The following is a 16,540-nucleotide window of genomic DNA, read 5'->3' on the forward strand; positions in this document are numbered from 1 at the left end:
TCTCTCTCTCTCTCTCTCTCCCCCCTGGTCAATGATTTTCCCAGACTTAGGCCCAGGCCGACTCTTGTTTTGTGCAAATTCACCCACATTTGGGTCCCTGGTTCCCACACAAAGTGGTCTGAAAACAGGATTGGGTCAGGTGTGGTGGATGGGGACTCCTGCAGCCGGAGAGAGGCTGCCGGTTGGAAGCACAATGTGGGGGCAGCCGGGAACAGCTTTGAGCAGCTTTGGGGGATAGCTTTCCGAACCTGGAGTACCTACTGAGGGCCGAGGCGTCAGCCAGGTAACCCCTTTCGTTGGGGGAGACACCAGCTACCCGCTAGTGAGACCCAAAAAGAAAGCATTTCGCTCCGAACTCAGGCCTTCCCACGGGCGTCCCCTCCAGACTCCGAGGGCCGAGGACCGGCAGCAGAGGGCCGTTTCATTTTTAAATGTGTAATTGTGATTGCTATTAATAAAATCGCTGGCCCAGTAGTGGAGTGGGTTGAACTCTATACTAAGTAGCTCCAAAGCACCTCGCCGAATTTTCCCCACACCAAATGTCCCATTCATCCCTGGCCCTGCTCAGCATTGCCCGTGGCCCCAAGCCCGGCGTCGGAGGGCGGGGTGCGTCTGGCGCCGGGCATCGCTTGAGATGCGAAGCCTCGGGTGGGCCAGACTAAGAAAGCTCCAGCCGCCCCCTCTTGCAGCACCCGCTCCTCCACCCCTTCTGCCTACGGGCTCCGTTTTCTCGTTTGGAGAGAAAAGGAGGTAAAACCCGTTTTATGGGGGAACTTAATTGCGAGCGGGATGCGCTCTCTTTTAGAAACGCGTCCTCCCAAATGCTCCCGCCGTCCCATTACCGGAATGGGGACCATTCGGCTGCAGCAGATAGGACTCTCTCCCATTCTTTACTTTTTTATTAGCCAATCAAAGTGGCTTCCGAAAGCTATTTGTGATTTGTGAAAAATAGTATCTTTCAAAATGCTGAGTTGAAGCATCTCCCTCATTTCGCCTTGAATTTATTATTCTAATCTCAACCATAGAGACGGGATAATGCAGCTATTAAGTTGGGGGGCAAATTCGTTTCTCTTGATTTTTTTTTTAATTCTCGGCATTTTCTCTCTCACTCCCCTACTTCACTGCAGAAGCCAGGGGAGGTGCGGGATTGCAGGGGATCTGGGGGGTGAAGGAGGTAGTAAGCGCCCTAAAGGGCATCTTGGCCGACCCTAGGATGGGAGAGTGGGTTGCCCTCCCCAGCCTCATCTTCTCCAAATGAGATGCCCCTGCCGCAAGGATCTGGCTGGAGAAAGTTATCCTGCCCCAATTAGAGCGAACTCAGGACAGGTTGTGCCACAGACTAGAAGTAAAATTTCCGGTGAGCTGCCTGCAGCGCTGTCCCATTCTCCCTGTGGCCCATTGTGAAAAGCTGGGCCAGCGCTTCCTTGTCGTAATTTTTAACTACCTGTTATAAAATTTATGGGTGGGTTTGTAAAAGAAACGAGGTCCCTGCATCCGGCTGAGGGAACTGCTTCACTTACTGTGGAGGAAGTTTGGGGAGGAGATGAGGGACCCCTGTTGGTTGGGGTGGGGCACCCAGCCCTGGAAGTCCCCAATGCCGGCTCCATGTGGGACCTAGGGGAGAGCTTTGGGCCTTCAAATCTCCAGCTGGTGGGAAGAGTGGCTGGGCTGCGACTGGTTGGCAAATAGTCTCTATGGGGGAATATTTCTGGGCTTTCACACACTGGTCACATCTCTGAAATTCAGGGTCTAGAGAAGGGGGTGTGTGTGCGCCTCGGGTGCTCAGAATTTAGCACGGAAGGTGGAATTTAGGGAAGAAGAAGGTTTTTTCAGGGCCTCCAAGTTGTGTTTCAGCTGCCTGGACACCAGAATTTTTCGGAAAAAGACAGGCGGGTGTGAGCCACCTGACAAGACAGAAAAGGCTTCAAACTGCCTTGCACCCAAAGGAAAAAGAAGCGGGAACCAAGGTCTTGAGACTTAATTTCATTTTAATTCTAAAAAGATTGGGAGTAAGCTGCCATATGAAATGAACCTTGAAATTGAGGAGACCCGACACTAGGGATGGTCTTGGGGGGGGGGGAAATGTCATTTTCTCTAAAAAAGGAACCTGGGGATGAAGGGTGCTTTGGGGGTTCTGGAGGCTGCCCCCAATTCTCACCCCTCCTGCTTCGGAAGGACTGCCCAGGGCCAGACTAAACCCTCTCCGCTATGCAGACCATGGCCAGGTCAGGCTTGGTTATGAGGCTTCCAGCGGCCTGCCCCTCCCATTCCTGTCTGGGATGGCGTGGGGGGCTGCCGGGACACCCATGGGGAAGGATGTCGTTCTCTTCCCAGGGGGAAAAAAAAAGTAGGGGTAAAAAGCGCATCTCGTCTCAGTCCCTTCACCCCGCCAGCCCTAACTGCCCCAATGCCACAAACCTTTGCAAAGCTTCGGTTCCCCCAGATCCAACCTTAATACCCCATTTATTAAGGAAAATATTTAAAATTCGGCATAGCAAAGGGAGGCAGCCCACTCAGCACCAGAATCCTTCCTTCCCTCCTCTCGCGTCCCCCTTTGCCCTTTCTACGCCAGCCAGGAGCAGCTCGGCCCATGGGGAGTGGGCGGTGGGTGGGGGTGCGGTGGGGGTCGAGGGATGCTCCCTCTCCGAGAGAATTGGGTAAACATGGCGACCGCGGCGCCCATTTGCACACGCTACACAAATGCATCGCATTCCCGGTTGTTTGCAGAAAATTTACAGCTGAGTAATAAAAGTTTACGATCGACTCACAAGTTGGATTGGCCACAAGAAGTCATGTGGATTCCATCCATGAACGTGAACTTTTTATTGTGGTTTGTCCGTTCGGAGCGCTCCGCAGAACAGTCCTCCCTGTAAGAGCCTAACCATTGCCAGGGAAACCTGCGCTGGGCGCTCCCTTCATTACCAGTATTTTTTTTATTAATCTGATTAATAATTATTTTCTCCTCCCATTTAATTTTTTTCCTCCCAGATGGAGTTGCCGGAAGCTGGGGGCACCTGGGGAGAGGGGAGGGGGAGAGACAGGAGTTGAGGGCACCTCTCTCTCCCTTCCCGACCCTCTAGCCCCCCAAGGGGCAGAGGGAATGCGGGAGCAGTTGAGATTTGGAGCTGCAGATGCCTCCCCCCTCCCCTCTCCCAGGCTCTCCCTCCTGCCCCCTTCTTGCAACTCTCCTTATTTTTATTTGGCTTTTTGATTATTGGGACTATTCTTTTTATTTTTAAATTTATATAAAGTATATATGTGTGTGTGGAGCTGAGACAGGCTCGGCAGCGGCACAGAATGAGGGAAGACGAGAAAGAGAGAGAGTGGGAGAGAGAGGCAGAGAGAGAGAGGGAGAGGGAGAGTGACAGCAGCGCCCGGTAAGTGTTTCCTTATTGGTTCAAATATGTAACTAATGGTCCGTAGCTGGGTGGCGGTTTCAAGATAAGGACAGCAGCGGCTGGTCTTGGTTAGAGAGGAGAGGGGGCTGGCGAGAGGGTGGGCGCGTGGGCAATTATGGGGCGGTAAAGTGGAGGGGGGAGAAATTGGGTTAAGCCGGAATATGGTAGTGGGGGAAGTGTGTTGTCCTGATGTCACTGTGCGCCGAAGTTGGGGGCGGAGGAGACAAGAGGACTGCGCCTGAGGGGCTCAAGGCCGGGGTCTAGTGCGCCGACCGGCTGACTGATGCCCACCGTATTCTTACCTGTTATATAGATTTGCGGCCCCTTCGCTAATGGGAATGGGACGGAGGGACCCGGAAGCTCAAACTCCAGGGCAGGAGAGAGAACCTGTAGGCTGTAACCATTGTCCCTGAGCAAAGTCGGCCCCCCAACCCCTAAACAAACTTTCCAGCGCCCCCTCTTTGCTCCGCAGCCCCCTCCCTCCCGGAGAGCGCGACTGCTACAGCTCACACATGCGCAGTGCGGGCCCAGGGCCGGGCCGCGGAGCAGGAAGGGAGCGCGGCTTGGCGCGCGGCTGGGCCTGTTAATTGGCAATTAGGGGGGAGGCTGTTGGCTGGTGCGCGTCAGCCGAGGGGAGAGCGTCTGCCCACCCCCTGCTCCCGCCCCCACTCAGGCGGATGGAAAGATGGGAGGTGCTCTGCACTGCGGGTGGATGGGTGGGGGTGGGGGACGCGGTACTCAAAAGCCATCTTGTGCTTGGAGAAAAAGGGCCAGATTGCTTTCTCTCCCCGGGCGCGGCGTCCTCAACCCCCAGCCGCGGCCACCCCACCCAGGATACGCACGGGGGTGCTTCACCCACATCGGCCTGGCTGCTCTCGGCTAGGATCTGCTCTGCCTGGGGCGGAGGTGGGAATTGGAGGAGGCCCCAGGCTGGGTGGGGACAGGCCCAGGCCTCGCTGGCAGGGCCTTCTGGGTGAGTGGAGGCAGTGAGGACTCAAGGCGCAGCTGGCTCTTGGAGTAGGGACGTCAGAATCGGGCGGCCCGGAGGGTCTTGGGCGCTCGGAATCCTCCCAATAATTGGTGCTAATGGCGTGTTGTATAGTCTTAACCCGACACATATGGTTTCATAACACAGTGGCTTAATTTCTTCCAAATGTACGTGGCCCTGAATGTGTTGCAGTTTGACATATGACCCCGCCCTGCTCCCTGGCCTGGGTCCGAGTTAGCCACTATTCGTGTGAGCTTCTGTTTATAAAGGGCGACGCGCACGCAACGTTTACACACCCAGGGAGACACACCTCAGAGCTGGGAGACGGGGGAGCATATTCCTGAAGAGGGCCGAGAGTCTGGGGGCTCGACTCACCTTCAGTCCCAGGCAGGAGTCCGCCCCCCAACCCAACCTCTCCCAGAGGCGCGACTGGGTTTCTCCGCCAAGCCGGAGTGGGGGAGGGGATCGCTCCTCGATTTCCTGTTTAAACCCTGACCCGTCGCCTGGGGGTTGGGGGTAGAGAATCTGTTTTTATCAATTCTTAAAAATATAGTTCGACTGCATTCAAATCAAACCCCTTGGGTCCGAGTTGACGGTGAATCTTCCCTCCCCTCCCCCCATAATCCCCTTGCCTTCCTCTCCTGCCCCCCCAAAATTCCCCTTTCGCAGCCGACATAAAGGCCTCTGAGGTATTCTCCCGGGGGAAGAAATGGCATTTTCTCTCCCCCTTCCCTCCCCCCCCCCACTAGGACTTGTGTGTCGGCAGAGGCGTCTGCCGAGGGGCTAATTTCGCGTTCCTTGTTTACGATCGAGAAAAGCGCTTGGCTCTCCCCAAATGGGCCCAGCCCGCCGCCTGCTCCGGCTGTCGCGCGCTCTCCTGCCGCTCCAGCGCGGCCCAGGGGCTGCCGACCCAGGAGCCAGGGCCCGGCCACCGACACCCCGAGTCTGTGGAACCTGGAAAGGGCAAGGGGAGGCCAGTGGGCCAGTGGAGGGGCCCTGGAGGCCTGAAAATGGGAGCCTTTTTCCTGGCGTAATGTGGGAACCGCGGACCGGTGAGGCCTCTATTTCTCTCTTTCGCCTGTATTTTGTCTACTCCCGCTGTCTGCCCCCCGCCCCTGCAGATAGCCGTACTGTATTGGGTGGGGGAAGGCACAAGTCGCCTTTGTTAGCCCCCAGGGAAACAGTTTCTGGAAAAGGCCACTCAGGCAAGTGGGGATTCACCTGGGGTATTATTGGGCCCCCCTCCCCTCCCAGGGATGGGCCTGGACAAGGCTGGAGTATTTCTCTCGGCCTACAGGGATCTAAACGAATGTGTTGTAGTCGAGATTTCAGGGTGTTAAGGTTCGTGGTTGACGGGTTAACAGCCCCATCCTGAGATGTCCTTATATAATCTTTTTATCAATTAATTTGATGTCTCTTCCTGGCTAGGATCCTGCAGGCCCCGGAGCCCTTCACCCCTAGCCTCCTCCTCATCAGACAGAAGGGTGCAGAGAAAGTATAGGAGCAGTGACTGGCCCTGGTTTTCCAGTTTTCTAGTCTGGCCCTGGGATAAACCGGGTCCCAAACGCCAGCCCTCTCCTTTCCTCCTTACTTTCGATTTTCTATCCCTTCTTTCTCTTCCTCTCTGGCACCCAAACAGAAGCACACAAGGGGCCCCTCAGCCTCCTTGCAGACCAAATTCCCTGTAGACATGGTTCTTAGTGCAGGAAAACACTGCTGTGATTACCTAATAATAGCCAGGGCGGCTGAGAATAGAATCTGGCTCAAGGACTCTGCACACCCAGGGCTAAGGCTGGGCAGAGGCACTGAATCTGTGGGTCAGAGTCTGGCAACACTCCCTGGAGCCCAGGGCACCCCAGCATTCCCCTCTGAGCCCACTGTTTGGGCACCTCCAGCCTGCCCCTTACAGGCTTTGTCAGCTCTGCTATGGGCTGTATTTCCTGCGCCAGTTCCTAGCTAGGGAGAAATGGGCAGAGAAAACCCATTCTCTCCCTGGTCTGACAGTTGTGAGCCCCACGAAGAATGCGACCTTGTTTGGAGAAGGTGGCCTTGTTGGGTTGGCTGTTGTGTTCCAAAACCAGGCTTGGTTATTTATACACTTATTATATGCAGGCTCAAATATACAGACTCAGATTTTTGCATGAATATATACAGACCGATATTTCCTTTGTGGTTCATTGTATATTGCCATGCCTGTATTTGTTCAAACACTGTTTTATGTGCATGCAAAATTTTGTTAGCTCTCACTAGATGGGCTTGGGCTCAAGGAGACATTGGGTGCACCAAGAAAGCTCTCCGTGCATGCTCTGCTGGAAATGTGTACATGCTGGAATCGGAGTATGCGGGTTCCAGTAACCAACGGATGCTACAAAGGCTTTCTCAGACTTTATTGCCGTCGCTGTCCAAGCAACTGGGCTGGGGGAAATACTTATCCCTTCTGCTTTCTATCCACACCTCCCTCCAAACTTCCCCAGCTCAGAGACTGTTTTATCAGGGGAACCCAGTTATGTTGAAAGTGAGTTCTGTAGGAAACTCGTGGGTAAGGTGGCCCTGGGAGCAGTTGGCTGGGCCCTTGTGCTTGAAGCCTTACTGGGACAGTGAAGGGGATTGGAGTGTTTAATAAGGTGGCCTCTGGGCAGTGGTCTCGGGCGGCTGCCGGCTAGGATATTTGGAAAGGCCAGTGGGGAATGTGCCAGAAGGGGTAAGGGTGCAGTGAACATCTATCCCTTGGCCCTGCTCACCCTGTCCACTTACGGGGCCCAAGATTTGGCCTGCATTGTCAGTAGGGCTGATAAGTGGCTCTCCAAGTTCCCCAAATACGGAGATCTGGTTATCAATGGGACTTCGTTTTAATCCTATCTTGCTACCTAAGCCAGGGAGAAGGCTAACGGGGCAGTGCCAGAAAAGGAGCTGGGTCTGGCCGCCTGTGGGCCTGGAGCATTAAGTATGGGCCGGGGCTGGGAATCAACCAGTCTCTTTCCCTAGCCTTTCTCTTTTCTGGGGCTATGAAAAGACAGAGCAGTGAGGCAAATATAAATATCTGTGAAAAAAACCCACAAAAGAAAGTAAGGACAGGAGAGGGGCTGGCAGGGTTTTCCTCCACTCTCTAGGCGATCAAGTTCCTCCCAAGACTTTCCTGTCCAGACATGCTGCGGGTGCTGAGGCATGCAGCTTTCTTCCACCTCTCCACTGGCACCAAGAGCAGCCTCAGGCTTTTGGGCCTTGGGCACCCTGGGGTGCTGGGGTGACAGTACCCCCAAACTGTGCTCCTCCCCTCACCACCGGCCTCTGCCATGGTGCTGTAGCCGCCCCTGTTTATTGTGTCTGTGAGTTGTTTACTTGTTTTGTCTGCTGCCACCCTGCGTCAGAAACCCGCCAAACCAGCAAACTCACCCAGGAGAACAAAGTGCAGCGCTATCCTGAACTCCCTCCCCTTTCCGGCACCCTGCTCCCGCCATTACCTCTTCCCTCACTTTCCCTTTCTGAGGGGAGGAAGCAGAAATTGTCCTAAAATAAGGCAGCTGTTTATAGGATCAGGGGAATTATGGGGACATCATAAACCTCCAGTGTCCTGGTGGTAGAGACACTTGGAGCCCTCCCCTTGCCTTCAGCTTTTCTTCCTTCCCCCTGGCAACTGCTTGGTTAAGGGGGCCATAGTCACGGAGAAAGTTGAGCCCTCCTCATCCCACTCCCTACTCCTTTCTGCAGGAATTTTCCCTGAGACACAGGTTGTTAGGTTTTAAATCAGGATAATGTTGGCGGATTCATAAAACCAGATAAAGCATGTCGCTCTCCCCTCACCCTCCCTTTTCAGCCCCCCAAAATAGCACTGAATTTAAGCAAATCCTACAAAATTAAATTGCCCCTTCGCTAAAGATCCTATAAATCTCCAATGCCTCCAGGTATAGAGTCGGAGAGGCCGCTGTTCGCCTCTAATTTTGCTCCTGGCTATCAAATCTAAAAGAGTATCATCGAAGTAAGTAATATTCTCATTTCTGAAATTAATTTCTCCCTCCCCATCTCCTTCCCTCTTTTCACCAGCGCAGATTAAATGGTTCTTTCAGATCTGCAAACAATAAAGGATAAAATTATTTATAGGGAAATGAGGACTATGTTTCATTGTTGGCTTATTGTTCCAGAACATAATAACATTTTATTTTCAAGTGGGAGAACTTAGACCAGGGGAAGTAGAAGGGGAAAAGGAAAAACAAGTGAGGGGAGGCAGGGCACCCACACACAAAACTCCTGCTGTATATAACTTTTATGACATTTACAATTTCCTCATGACAACTCACCGTGACGTCATAAATGCCGCGTTCTTGAATTTTACAATTCTCATAAACCTCCAAAATGGGTCTAAGCAGTGCTTGCTCAGTATGGAGGGGTGTAAGAGAAGCCAGGAGGTTGGGGATCCTTTGGCCTCATTCTGAGGGCCAAAAATATTCTGCCTATTCTGGGTTTTCATTTTTCCTCCTGGATGAAGCAGGACCACCTCCCTGAAATGTCACTGGGGTCTGAGTTCCCTCCACATTCCCAGTGGGGATGAGATACTGTGTCTGAGGGCTCTCTGCATGCCCCTCCTCAGCTGGTAATCAGCTGCTTGGGATAGAAATGGGAGGCCTGGGGGCCAGGGCCCAAAAGTCAGAAATGATTTCTTCCAGAGGGAACCAACAGGGGCTCAGGGCTGAGTGTGATGCGGGACCTATTTTACTTTAAAAACCTTCAGCCAGAGAAGTGAATTGAGAAGCCAAACAAATGCCGGTGTGGGAGTTGGTGTCTGCTGATGGTAGCAGCATTAAGTGGAGTGGTAGTAAGGAAAGGTCAGGCAGCAATCTGGAAAGAGAGAGGGAGGAGAGAAAATATGATGTGAGTTAGCAAAGCCCCTCCGTGTACCTTTCTCCTCTGTTTAATGGCAAATAAAACAAAAGCAGCTTGGGCAGCCTCTAAACCTCTTAGCTCAAAAGAGGAGTCACCAGCCCAGGCCTCGAAGTGTTTGGGGCAGTTCTCAGGCGTTTGACATGCCCCATCTGGCCTCTTCCTCCTTCTCCCCTCTTTGCAGACCCCCAACTTCATTCAGCTGGCCAGCCTGAGCCCTGTCCCCAGAATATCAGTACCCCCAAATGGATTCCATTTCCGGGTTGGGTGTGTCAAATTTCACTTTTCTCCAAGTGTCTCCATGCCTGAACTTTGAAAGGAGAGGGAGCATTCTTTCGGGGAATGCAATGTGTGTACGGGGAGGTATGTGCTCAGACAACTTCCCTCACTATGAGAAACTGGGGGCTCCTAGGGTGAGCTATTCTTTGGTGTCCCCAAGCAGATCCAGTTCCCTGCGTTCATGTTCTCTGGCGGATTGAGAGACTCTTTGCAATCCTTTTACTCCGGATTCTGTGGAGATCAAAGGAGCTTGAGCACAAAACACTAATCATTTGGAGTAGGATTTATTCTTTTAATTTTTAAATAAAAAAATCTAATCATAAGCCAGCCGGGCCAACTGAGCAGTTGCTCTAGAACAGCAAAGCCTTAACCAAACAGTGCGATTGTGAGGTGAGCTGAACAATTATTGAAACTCGGCTTTCTCTGCAAGAGGGATTTCAGCCCTCGCCCAGTGGCATAAAAGGGGCCGGTGGGGCAACCGCTCCTCTCCCGCTCTGGAAACCCAGAATTGGGGCGGAGGGGGTCGGGCAGCTGCAGCCAAGTGCCCAGGCCGAGCCCTGAGTCCTGCAGCTCTAGTGTCCAGGTCCCTGAGCAGCCTCCGTAGGCTCCGAGCTGTAGTTGGTGGCGCCGGCAGCCAGGAATGGAGTGTGTGTATCTGTGTGCAAGTCTGGGTGGGTCACAGACATCAGCGCAGAGTTGTGGGATCTGAGGAGAGAAGATCAGCAGAACACAAATTAAGCAGGACCTCTGGAAGAGATTGTCCTCGAATAAAAATTCCAGATCTCATCCCTCTCACTTCAGATACCCTTCCCCAAGAAATTAATATATTTTCCAGAGCAGAATGGAAAGCAAAGGCAAGCAAGGTGAGGCCTGCCCACGAACACCTTCTGGGCCAAAGCCCAGTCCCACCCGCCCTCTTCCCAGTTCAGAGGTACATAGCCCCCAGGCTGTGGCCTGGAGCCGGGTAAGGCTGGAGTACAAGTGCTTGACTCACCCTGGGAAACCCTCCAGTGCCCATCCTCCAATGCGACCCTTATCCTTGGGGACTCCAGGCCAGTGACTGCCCCCCACTCAGGCCTATGGCACGCCTGCAGTAAGTTCGTCTCCTGTAATTAGCACTCATGAAAAGCATGTGTTTTGGACTGGGGGGGACTGGAACAGCGAGCGGCAACTTTCCCCCTTTATCCTTGTTCTGTGATTTTTGAATTCTGTTTTTGAATCCACTAATTACAGCTCCCAAAGCGAAAATCTGCTCTCGCCCGACAAACCCCTTCGGAATGCCTGATTCCGGAGGCCGAAGGGGCAGAGCAACTCTGAGACCTGCTGGCCTGATGCGGGGGGTGTTCTCTGATTCTCTAGGCTTGTTTTAGAGAAACAAAGAACAAGTTCTCCCCCACCCTTCCCAGCACTTGTGCATATTTACAAGAGCTCAACTGCAGTTTTAATAAAACATCTGTTCTTGCTTCTGTTGATGAGTTTCCATAATTGTTTTCAGACAAATTTAACAGGAAAATATAAATATATTTAGAAAAACCCAAGTCCCAGTTTCCCCCCCCCCCATATACAGTCGTTCTTTCGCCAAAAAAATAAAATGAACGTGAAATGAGAAAAGGAAAATTTAATCCAATGGAGGGAAGATCGGGCTCATCTGACCTGCTCTCCCCCCTTGGAGCGAATCCTTCCAGCAAATTTCAGCTGCATAATTAAATATCTAACTGAAAGAAGGAGGCTCCTTTCCTCAGGAACGGAAGGTGATAGGGGAGAGTGTGTTGGAAATTAATTTTAGGGGAAATTATTTGTGTTTCTGCTTCCTCTTCTGTCCCCCTTCCAGCATTTCTGTCTTTTTCCCCCAGCAGCTGGTTTCTGTTCATTATAAATCGGCGAGACCTTTCAGTCTCTGCCCTCTGTTTAGGGACGTAATAAAACACTTAACTTTCCGGGGCTGAGACTTACATTCTACTCCTCAAGACGCCCACCCCCAGCGCCCACTGCCTTTAGGCACCAAAGGAGACTCTTCCCCAACTTTGGGGCCTCTTTCCCCTGCAGACTTGGTTTAGGAGGGGCTCAAGGAAACCCAGGCATCCTTGCTGGGGAGCTGCAGCACATGCTGCCCCAGAAACCCCTTCTTTCTTCCAAGGTCCTTCCTTCCCCCACCCACCCATAAAAGAGATTTAAAAATACATAGAAAATCAACACTCATTGAAAGCGAAACCTCATTAAGATATCCTATCTTCCATCATTCAATTTGTTGTACATTGCAACAATTTAATATCTTGAAGGAAATATCACTGACATGATTTATCCCTCTAGCAATCTCTCTCTGAAATTGGGGGGGGGGAATTTACTCTTTCTTTGGCCTATTCTACGTGTTACACTACTACCCTTAGGGCAGAAATGAGGCTAGGAACTCTGAGAGCGGCTATTTGTGTCCAGGGGTGCACTGACTTGTTCCTTAGCTCAGCCCCCTGGGTCTCCCCGCCCCTAGTTCTTTCTCTCTCTCTCTCCCTCTTGCCCTCCAGGGGGCCTGGAGCCCCAGCCAGCTGTTGGAAACCTCTGTCCAGGCATGCCATGAATTTGAGGACAGCTGGATTCTAGAGCAGGAAGCAATTCACGCTGGTGTCTGCATTTGTGTACCTGCCATGTCACCCCAAAATGAGACAACTCATCTCAAAATTTCTTTCTTAATTTAAGAACCTTCCTCTGCCCTTTCACCTTCATTTCCTTGGGGAGAAGAAAGTATGGTACAACAGAGGAGACCTTTGTAATTATAGGGGTCTTTCCCCTACACTTCTAAATACCAACAAATTGCCTTCCTTTCTAAAGGATTGGGACTGTATTTTTAAAAGCCAACACAAATTGTCTGGCAGGAAGACTCTTCAATCCCTAACGAGGTTCATGTATTAACTAACATGTTGTCTCCACCAGCTCGTACACACTGTCTGCTTTTGGGTTCGAAACTTTATTTTTCCCCCCTAGCGACACTCCAGGGAAACCTTAACGTTACAGAAGATGAATAAACGAGTTTTTTTTCCCAGCGTAGTCCCGTTTATGGCTTTATTGCTACCCATTGATTACTCCGCTTTGTTACACAGAAGGAAAAGATCATAAAATCCAGCGACATCCGGGTCCTTGTTATAGCCACCCCCCCAAAAAAAATGATGAAGGGAAAATATGAGCTTCCACTGCTCCCTTCGCTTGCCCCACTGCCCCTTCTTTGTCAACTCAAAGCATTTTCAGCCTATGTCACTATATCAAATTAAGTTTGGATTAATCAGGAGAAAAACCCCATCTGCACACCTTCCGCTGCTTCAGTTCGCCCACTGCCGGCTTCCTCAGAAGCCTCGAACTAAGCTGCCTTTTCCTAACCTTCTCTTCCTTTTTCTCGGCCCCAAAGTGGGAGGAAATGGGGGTAGGGGCTACTGAGAGGCTGGGCCCCACCAGGTGTGCGTGGCCCTTGGGTGAGAGCTCCCTAGGAGCCCTTTGCTGGAATCTCCAAGCTGGAATCTCCAAGAGCTCGGGTCCAGGGCACCTCCCTTGGCAGGGCAGAGAGTCCGGAGGGGGCAGGGGGCTTCTGACTTGTGCATGGGCTTGAGCCTACAAGATGCTAACTGTCTATCAGAGCCCCACCAGCCTTCTCTTTCTGGCTGGATCTTATGTGAATTATCCCACCGGCTCTTGCTGGCTCCAAATCATAAATTCTCACCAACATAAACAGGAGTTGATGTGTCTAGAAAGACCCCGAATTCTTTCTTCTTCCTTTCGTCCTTCCTTTTCCTCTCTCCCACCTTTTACTTCTTTCTTTCCCTATTCTATTGTATTTTTATATATTCTCCCTTTTAGGGAAAAATGCTGCAAGAGTTTCCCCCAAAAGGGGGTCCTGGGAAGGAGGCAGAGGGGGGCTAGGAGGAAGAGCAAAGCAGATATCTGGCCCCTTTGCCCACCTCAGCTCTGCCACTCTACCTTGAAGTCTCACCCTTACCCCTTGAGAACTACTTGCTCCCCACATTCCCCCTACATTCAAGACTCTCAGCCACACTCTTCTTCCTCTGAGCACCATGTTTTATGCAATTTCTTCCTACTTTTGATTTTTTTAAAAAATATTGGGGAAAAAATATACTGGTTTGGTGAGGAGGACTCACTTCATGGAGTGTCAAACCAGGATTTCCTGTAGAATTTCTGGGGAACCCCCCTGAGTTGGGAGGGAGCTCCTCCCATTGAGAAATTAGGATGTAATTTTAGAAGGGGGCAGATATAAAAGATGAAATCAGATTGAAAATACAGAGATTTCTCCAGCCCTGGCTCTGGCCACTGAACAGCAAACTTAGCTGGGGCTGAGAGATTTCCTTGGAGTGCAGCTCTCCTTCCCTGGGCCCCAAGGCCCTGCTCGCGGACATTCACCCTTCCTTCACCTCCAAATCAGCTCCCTTACGTATATATATTTTAAAGAAATCCAAGTCTTACTTTCAAAGCACACACTTAGTCTCAACTAGGGAATCAACAGAAGCAGAAGCGATTTTTTTCCCCCTTCTTGACATCTGGCTTGCGATTGGCTGGAAGGGGGTCAGCTGACTTTGTCATTTTGTCTGTCCTGGATTGGAGCCGTCCCTATAACCATCTAGTTCCGAGTACAAACTGGAGACAGAAATAAATATTAAAGAAATCATAGCCCGACCAGGTAAAGGCAAAGGGATGAATTCCTACTTCACTAACCCTTCCTTATCCTGCCACCTCGCCGGGGGCCAGGACGTCCTCCCCAACGTCGCCCTCAATTCCACCGCCTATGATCCAGTGAGGCATTTCTCGACCTATGGAGCGGCTGTTGCCCAGAACCGGATCTACTCGACTCCCTTTTATTCGCCACAGGAGAATGTCGTGTTCAGTTCCAGCCGGGGGCCGTATGACTATGGATCTAATTCCTTTTACCAGGAGAAAGACATGCTCTCAAACTGCAGACAAAACACCTTAGGACATAACACACAGACCTCAATCGCTCAGGATTTTAGTTCTGAGCAGGGCAGGACTGCGCCCCAGGACCAGAAAGCCAGTATCCAGATTTACCCCTGGATGCAGCGAATGAATTCGCACAGTGGTGAGTTTTACAGCTCCAAGATATAAATTAAATAAACTGAACTGGCTTTATGACCGGCTTCCCTAGAAGAACGGGCGGAGAGAGTTTTTTATGGCCCCATAAAAACAATCACGCTCGTCTCCTCGCCGACGCCGAGACAGGGCCCCCTCTTCTGCCCCCTCTGCTCGCCTCCCGCTTGCTAGCAGGGGCCTGGCCCCCTCGGCCCCTGACGGATTGGAGGGCTCCAAGACGAGCTGAGGGGGCAGGAACAGGGCAGGGGATGAGGGGAGGGGACAGGGGGTGGGGGAACCCCCAAAGTCGAGTCAGGCTGAGGAGATGGGAGGGGGAGAGGAGGGAGCAGAGAAGTGGGGAGAAGTTTCCAAGAAGCTAAGGTGCTTGGGGAGGTGGGGAAGCCCAGTCGTTGAGGAATGGGGCCCTCCATCGCAGTGTTTGGGATTTTTCAAAACCCAGCTTTTAGACTTACAGCTTTCTGTCTGGTTCTTCCCCCCACCCCCACCCCCACCCACCCACACACCATTCTTTGGGACACACACCTACCAACCTATGGGGGAAACTGAACCAAGTTGGGATCCTAGCTGTACCCCCAGTGGGGGTGGGGCAGGGCAACGGGGAGAAGGCTGGAGCTCCAGGGGGCCCTGAGCTGCTGGCCAAGTTGGGAGGGTCAGGACTTGGCTAGGCTAAATCGTCTGCGGAGGAAGCCTTGCTGATTGTTTTTAGTGTGTTTTGTGCCCGGATCTCTAGGGGTCGGCTACGGAGCGGACCGGAGGCGCGGTCGCCAGATCTACTCGCGGTACCAGACCCTGGAACTGGAGAAGGAATTTCACTTCAACCGCTACCTAACGCGGCGCCGGCGTATCGAGATCGCCAACGCGCTCTGCCTGACCGAGCGACAGATCAAAATCTGGTTCCAGAACCGCCGGATGAAGTGGAAAAAGGAATCTAATCTAACATCTACGCTCTCAGGGGGCGGCGGAGGGGCAGCGGCCGACAGCCTGGGCGGAAAAGAGGAAAAGCGGGAAGAGACAGAAGAGGAGAAGCAGAAAGAGTGACCAGGACTGTCCCTGCCACCCCTCTCTCTCCTTCTCCCTCGCTCCCCCAACTCCCTCCTAATCACACACTCTGTATTTATCACTGGCACAATTGGTGTGTTTTGACTCCCTAAGACAAAATTAGGGAGTCAGATATGGACCTGAAAGTCAACTCTGGACCCCCCACCCCTCACCGCACAAACTCTCTCACCACGCGCCTCCTCCTCCTTGCTCCCTCGCTAGCTTGTTCTCGGCTTATCTGCAGGCCCTTTCCCCCGCCCAGGCCTTGGGGGCTCCGTCCCTGAACCTCGCTTCAGACTTCACAGATCTTCCTGCAAAAGAGGACTTGGCCTCCCACCCCCTCTGTGCCCCCTACCCCCGCCCCCGCGCAGAGAGCCGGCTCCCGGGCCCGGGGCCTCTGCTCCGGGGCCTCAGGGCCCGGCCTGGCTGCCGGGGAGGGTGGGAGGTCCAAGGAGGGCGCGTCGTGGCCCCACAGCAACCCCCAGGGCCTCCCCGCAGCCCCTGTCCGGCCCCTCTGCCCCAGCAAATGCCCAGCCCAGGCGAATTGTATTTAAAGAATCCTGGGGGTCATTATGGCATATTACAAACTGTGACCGTTTCTGTGTGAATATTTTTAGCTGTATTTGTGGTCTCTGTATTTATATTTATGTTTAGCACCGTCCGTGTTCCAATCCCATCTTAAAAAAGGAAAAAAAGAGGGAAAATTACAAAAAGAGAAAAAAAGTGAATGACGTTTGTTTAGCCAGTAGGAGAAAAAAAAATAAATTAAAAAAAATCCCCTCGTGTTACCCTCCTGTATAAATCCGACCTCTGGATCCGTTCTCGCATATTTAATAAAACTGATATTATTTTTAAAAGTTTA

General features: G+C 52.1%; 1 protein-coding gene across 2 annotated transcripts; it reads left to right on the top strand.

Moving 5' to 3' along the window:
* Positions 1-2,816: 2,816 nt before the first annotated feature.
* Positions 2,817-16,540, top strand: HOXC6 (homeobox C6). Of its 2 annotated transcripts, XM_019659797.1 has the most exons (3): positions 2,817-3,377; positions 14,284-14,629; positions 15,371-16,540. In XM_019659797.1, exons 2-3 carry the CDS (start codon positions 14,476-14,478, stop codon positions 15,676-15,678), a joined length of 462 nt encoding a protein of 153 aa, XP_019515342.1. In that variant the 5' UTR covers positions 2,817-3,377; positions 14,284-14,475; the 3' UTR covers positions 15,679-16,540. The 2 variants fall into 2 exon arrangements, with proteins under 2 accessions (XP_019515342.1, XP_019515341.1); XM_019659796.1 differs by lacking the exon at positions 2,817-3,377 and having other exon boundaries at positions 11,113-14,629.

The sequence above is a fragment of the Hipposideros armiger genome, unplaced genomic scaffold (assembly GCF_001890085.2).
Source record: "Hipposideros armiger isolate ML-2016 unplaced genomic scaffold, ASM189008v1 scaffold_303, whole genome shotgun sequence".
NCBI lineage: Eukaryota > Metazoa > Chordata > Mammalia > Chiroptera > Hipposideridae > Hipposideros > Hipposideros armiger.

Bases quoted from the DNA above. Each gene is read 5' to 3' on its own strand.
- HOXC6 (XM_019659796.1), top strand. From the start codon at position 14,230: ATGAATTCCTACTTCACTAACCCTTCCTTATCCTGCCACCTCGCCGGG. The intron at 14,630-15,370 runs GTGAGTTTTACA...CCGGATCTCTAG, and splicing joins GCGAATGAATTCGCACAGTG to GGGTCGGCTACGGAGCGGAC.